Raw genomic sequence first — 6,611 nt, 5'->3', positions numbered from 1 at the left:
GGGGCGCGGTGGAAGCTCCACCGACGGGATACTCACTGTTACGGTCGGATCCGGTGCTGGTGTAGTGCCTGCCTCCATTCCTGGCTTGATTCAACGTGCTATTGCTGCTTGGGCTCGCTGCAGCAGGTTTAACAACGTGTGAGTAAAGTATCTCTGTGGCATCGTTCTTGAAAGCCAGGCAGCTTTTCGTGAAGATGCAAGCTAGGAGAAAGCCATAGAAGTGAATGGCAGGAAGAAGCATGGTTTGTTCAGTCTCCGTCTGACAGAGCTGGATGCAATCTTTTTCTTCTGCTTCTTCTGGGTAACTGAAATTGCTCTTGAAGGTTTCCTTTATATATTCAGAGAGGCTTGGCATTCATTCAGGTGTAAAGTTGTGGATAGCTTCAGAATGAAAACCCACAAAAGGGGTGGGATCCCTCCATGAGCCTGTGAAGACCTTTTACCAATAGGAAAGAAGACTGCAGTAAAGGAGGAGTTAGATGCACTAACTGCAGGGTTCCTATGTGGGGCTTCGGAGGGTATCAGAAAACTCCTAGGCACCACACAGCAGCATTTCGGCTGAGACCTGGAAGCTGCCGGCTCTGCCCTGCCATTCTGTATGGCCTTGCATGCCTGACATTTTTGTGTGATGTGACTAACACGGTGTTAGAATTAGTCTGTCTTACTCCTGTTCTGCAAAGTTACATTCCCTCTTCTCAGCTGTGGCTTTCAGAAAACTTGCCAGCTCTGTGAGGGTGCAGAAGTTTATAGAACTTACATAAGACTGCTAGTTACACAAATACTGTCTCCTATATATCAAGATCACTTAAAAAAATATATTGTGAATAATTTAGAACTGCCTCTAGATGCTTTAAATTATGCTGCTTTGATCAACAAGGAGCGCTGCTAGAGAAACTACTTGTTTTAGGGGAATATTCTCTCCCTGGTGTGCAGATTTACAAGTATGTGTTTCTGTATCACCACGCATAAAAAGCATCTCCTCCAGGCTCCTTAGTACAAACATATCCATATTCATAGCCTCTCACTATGCTTATTCACTAAACTAGTCTTTTTTAGTTTTGTATATTGCCTAGAGCATTCTTATATTTTTAGTGTATTATTTCATGTGATAAAGAAAACAAAGAGGAAAGAATAATCCTTATTTTGGCATACTATTTTACTGTGTCACACACTTGATTTTACATAAAATTGCATGGCCCAAATCCAAATGCTAGTGTAAATTGAGATGCTGTCAGTAGGCCAATGCTTGTCTGCATCATGGTGAATGCTTTATAGATTTTCGTTATAAATAAAACAATGGTGATCAACACTGAAAGCTATAGCATTCTGATTGTAAGGAAATCTTTTTATTGGGAAAAAGCACAACCATGAAGGAGGCCACATTGTGTAAAGGTTAGACTCTAATCTCACATTTTTTGTCACTGAGTTTATATCTATAGAGTCATCCTGGATTTTATTTGCTGTAATAAAAGCAGAAGTGGAACATGGGTCAGTTACCTCTACTGTCAGGGTCAAAATCTCATTCATTCAGAGAAGGTAACTTTGTTTCATCCTAGTCACAAGCAGGCATTTGTATCACCAACACTTTTTTCTTGCATCAGTAAGAAAGTGATCCTGGATTTCTTGAGTAAGGACTGATCCACAGCAAGTGCCGAATTGATAGCCTTTGCTTGAAAGACACAGGAAAAACAGGAGTGTTGCAAGGTGAAGTGAGTTTTACTGGCAGAGCTGTGTGTGGGGAAGTTGAGTTGATTGCTTGCATCTATTACAACTGGCCCAACCCAGTTCTGGAATAACAAGAATGTTGCAAGACAGAGTGAGATCTTTCAGCAGAGTAATTGTATGGAGGAGTGGGATCACTGCTAAGCCCTGACAAAGCTCCAAGTTCCACTCTCATGGAGCATTTTATTTAACTACAAAAGCAAAGATGTACATTTCAACTTCCCTTTAAAATAAAATAGAAAGTGAAACTTTCCTTAAGCAAATTATCAAAGAAGATCTGTACATTACCACTAATATCTAAACATTATTTTTTTTCAACAGCAGCTCACCAAAGGTCTACTTTGTTGATGTTTAATTCCTACTTCATTTTTTCTCATATTTGCAGATCATACAGATCTTCACACATCTCACCTTCCCTGCGGGATAGTCTCTGTGCTGAACTGAGCCAATATAATTAAAAACATGGAACCCATTTTCCAGTTATCCACACTACCTGTGGATACCAGTCAGGTGACCTTTTCCTAGTAGAAAGATTTTCCCACATTAGATGAGACTTGGGAAAGTTAGAAGTTTCCTTGAGAGCTGTTTTCTTTGAAATAAGGCATATAATCTTCTCACAGGAAAAATGTACAGGACCTTGAAGTGGCTATAGGACTAGGTCTGCATGGAGCTTGCTAAGCATCAACCTTTTCAGCTTTCAATGAAAGATAAAAATCATCCTTTCAAATTTGGGCTATATGAAACCATTAAGTTTGTCACATACTTCTCTTGGTCTTGTCACTTAGAGAAGGAAGACCTCAAGACAAGCCTCTTACAGCCTTTGTAAAGGAAAAGTTTGGCCCTGAATTTGCCAAAGGAAAGATAATACAGATTATTTTTCTGTGCACTAGACACAGAGTAGACATTATTTTAATCTCATTTGTTTTTTCCACTTGTTACAAATATTGTACGAAAATTTTATTATTTCAGTTCCTTGGTCAGTATTGTCAGCCCTTACCATTTGAAAGGTAAGCAGCGTTCTGAGGAGTTTGGCAGTTAATTTGATTTATACTTTCCTTTGTAAAACCTAGAGCTTGCAGTCTTTCACTTTTTCTGAGTCTTCCTGAAGAGATTAGAAGTCACATGAGGGGAAAGGATGCTGGTCAGTCAAATTTGGTTATTTTTCCTGAGTGAATTTCGCAATCAAAAGGTGTTTTTTGCTATCATTACTTAGATCATTGTGGTAAGTTCTCAAAGGTGAAGGCTGAGTTACCTTTGTAGCCTCCAAAATAGACTTATAGAATGTATAGTCTGTCCTTACTCTAGTCAGACTTGATGGTTTGTGTAGAACATTGCTCTGTGCTTAATCTGTAATATTTGCCATAAGGAAGATATTACACAAGGTCTTTGAAGTCTGTACGGGCTTCCTTTTTGCCTCTGGGCATAACTCAGGATGTTCTTATTGATCTATAAAACCCTATATGCTTTGAGTCCTAGGCCATAAATTCTCTCTCCTTTATCTTCCGTTATGACGCTTAAGACCAGCCCGGGCATACTGACTATACCTGAGTGTCTGGAGAGGCTGAATGCTCAGAGTGAAGGGTCCAGGAGACTGCATTTCACTGCTCCTAAGGATCCACGAGAACTCCATTCTGCTGCTTGGCATGGTGTAAAGGCCACGGTTCAGTCAGATCCTTGGAATGGGACTGTGGGGAAGGCACAGGGAAGAAACCCGTTGACAAGATTAATTTAAATGTTGGTGCGTGTACCCAGGGATAAAGTGCTATATTTAAATAGACACTTTTTTTCAACTGAACTGCTTCTTATATCTTAACAGCCTTGCTTCTGAATGAACCTAAACATAGTGGTAAAGCCATCCGTCACTCTTCAGAGAGAATGGTGTCCAGAGTTATCCACACCTTAAATCTTCCTTTCTCCATTTTCTGTGGTGAAAAAATCCCACACTTCTCTCAATGGATGCAGAATAATACAAGGCATATGTTCTGTAAAGATCCCAAAAGATAATTCCTTTCTCTGTGGTCATTTATAAGTCTGTCAGGATCCCATCCTCCATGTTTCTTAGACACTATAATGATGTCCAAAGGGCAAAGTTTTGTGCAGAGTGCACACACCTGTCTAGCAGCACAAAACAGCCACAGGGAATAGAAGGGTATGCACTGACAAGTACAAATGACTGCCAGAGAGCCTTGTCTTTGCAAACTGCATGGTCACTGAACATGCACAAAATAAGAAGGAATTCCCAATTTTTCATAAGACTTGGGCCTGCCCAGTTTTAATAATGACAGGAAAAGGCTAGAATTAGAATGAAGGCTACACAGAACCAAAGGTTCAAAACTTGGTTTGATATTTTTATTGTTAGTCCCAATGAGAAGACCATTAGAGCACTGCACTTCTGACTTGTTTCCAAAGGCAGATACTTTGAGAATAACTACAGACTCAGATAAATGACTGCAAAAAAGAAACTGACATTTATTACTTTGCACCTTAAAACAGAAATGACTGTCAGGCTATTTTCTGTTAAGCAGTAAGCATATTAGTAATGTACTTCAAAGCAGCATAAAATGTGATTTGGAGCATGATAAGAGAACTTGTCTGAAAGTGAGGTAAAAGTGTAATAAATGCAACTCTTGAGAACTTGTAAGCGGTTGTGCAACAAGTTAGCATAGTTTTAAAGCTCATACAGAAAATATGCCAGAGAACCAAGATAACACCCCCCCCCTTCACCCCCCTGGAAATTCTCAAACCAAAGATTTTTTGAATACTGAGGTTTTTCTGTACCAAGTGGTACTATTTAATTTTCCCAGTAAATTACATTTGAGAGATTCAATGGAAAACATAACATATATTCTCATTAGTGAGAATGACTAATTAGCTCTGATTTATGTTGTCTTCATCTCCCTAAGATTTTGTATTACAATTTTATTTTTTCCTATTTATGCTCTTATACATAATGTAGACAGAATAATTTAGGTCAGACTGTGGCTTCAAAGGAGGCAATTTATCACTTTTATCAAAAAAGACATTAAATAGACTGAAAAGGAGAAAATATTTAAGTTTGTTATTAAATTATAGGAAAATTTGCAGTAGAGTGAAGAACTGTCTGCACTAATTATAATTGCCACCACTTCTTGAGCATTTGTAGTAAGATATTAAGATGAGATTGAAGACAATGATGTCGCTTATTGTAATCCAAAACATGTTTTATCATTTTCTGCATACGTTGAAGAAGAAAGAAAAACAAAACAGTGTTTTACAGATGAAAAAAATATGAGAAGAACAGCTTGATTATTTGGGGTAACATTTCATAAACTCTTGGGGGGCACTGAAATGTAACACTTATATTTTAAAGACATTTAGGGCAATAAAGCAGGGGGTTTTAATAGACATAGACACTGAAGCCAACTGGACTTCAGTATCTACATACTTTCTAAAATGTTGCCCTAAGGAGTGAAAGTACTATTGATTTTCAATGAGCCAGTCACTTACATGCTTTTGAAAATTTTACCCTCAGGTTAAAATTCTGAAACTCCTACTCAATGTTAAGCAGGCAAAGTCCCATCAACATGCCCCAGTTGCAAATAAAATAGAAACTGAGTAAAGGTTTTGAAGTCTGTCTTGTTTCTTTACATGTAATTAACTGAACTCTTAATATATCACTATGTTTCAGTAAACTGCTTTGTGTTTCTAATTATGTGGTCTGAAATGATTACAGTGTATTTTAAAAATGCACACTCTACAACAAACCAGCTAAGAAAATCTGGCATAGTTTCAGGATTTCCTAGGCAAACACTTGCCAAACCTGTTGTTAGATCCAGAGTCATAATTTAAAAACAAGCCTACAAGGTATCTGGAAGAAGATCCCTCTTTCCTTCCTTCTGCTCCATCTCCCACTCCCTTACAAGGAAATCACTTTACTTTATCAGGATAGAACAGTTTCTGACATTTGTCTCCTGGTAAGAAACCTATCCCTGCTACCTTTAGACTTAGATTTGGCTAGTGCATAGTCTTGATTTAAAAAAAAAGTTACCTTCACCAAGAATGTCAGTGTCCAAGTTCTTCAATCAGATAACATGCACAACTCCCTACTGAAATTAAGGAAGTACCTGAGGGCAAAACCTGCCCCCAAATTAGAATTTTAATAATTGTAATACTGTGTAATCCTTTCCCTGCCAAGAGACAGAAATGGCCCATCCTGCAGATTTACCAAGCATTCGGTATGAGGGTTTCACTTATAACCCAGTAACCAGAATATAACAGAACACAGTGTATAGAGCTTATTTTATTAAAATTAATCAATCCAATATTATGGTGCATTCATGCAGTATTGAAAATCTCTTATTTACACATGTGGGATCTGTTATAATCCAGCAAATTTTTCCAGATTATCACCCCAAACACAGTTTTAAATACTGGGAGCCTTAATTAAAACGGAGATCTGTCTCTCTCTCAAAGGATCTATAAGAATGTAACGCATTGGTTTGCACTCTCAGCTACTGGTATTCCCTTCCTACCTGAAGTTAGTTTCAGTCACCTAGTTCTCTTTTAAGTCCCAAACTGTTTCACGCAATCAATGAAGGAGTCAGACTGAATGAAATTAAGACACAGACCCAAGTATCACCTGCCTACGCAGACACTGCAGCCCATTCCAGACTTCCTTTCCAGCAATTTTAATTACCTTGAATTCACATGTAAAAGAAAATGTAACAGAAAGATCTGATAGATCTCCTCACTGGAATGCTCTAGGATTTCTTTTTAAAGAATAAAATTACATTTTTACTAAATTAAAGCATAGTAAAACTTACTATGACTACAGTACACAGAATCACAGAATCACAGAATGTTAGAGATTGGAAGGGACCTCGAAAGATCATCTAGTCCAATCCCCCTGC

The 6,611-nt window shown here is 38.2% G+C and overlaps 1 protein-coding gene across 1 annotated transcript; it reads right to left on the bottom strand.

Annotated features, from left to right (window-relative positions):
- Positions 1-36: 36 nt before the first annotated feature.
- LOC104465552 (sclerostin domain-containing protein 1-like) lies at positions 37-355 on the bottom strand (the record flags this gene model as incomplete). The annotated part of the gene is made up of 1 exon (XM_010078644.1): positions 37-355. A coding segment is annotated over exon 1 (319 nt), but the record flags the coding sequence as incomplete, so codon positions are not given.
- Between the last annotated feature and the right edge of the window lie 6,256 nt (positions 356-6,611).

Source organism: Pterocles gutturalis, unplaced genomic scaffold (assembly GCF_000699245.1).
Source record: "Pterocles gutturalis isolate BGI_N339 unplaced genomic scaffold, ASM69924v1 scaffold10713, whole genome shotgun sequence".
Taxonomy (NCBI): domain Eukaryota; kingdom Metazoa; phylum Chordata; class Aves; order Pterocliformes; family Pteroclidae; genus Pterocles; species Pterocles gutturalis.
This window is presented reverse-complemented; position numbering and strand designations above follow the sequence as displayed.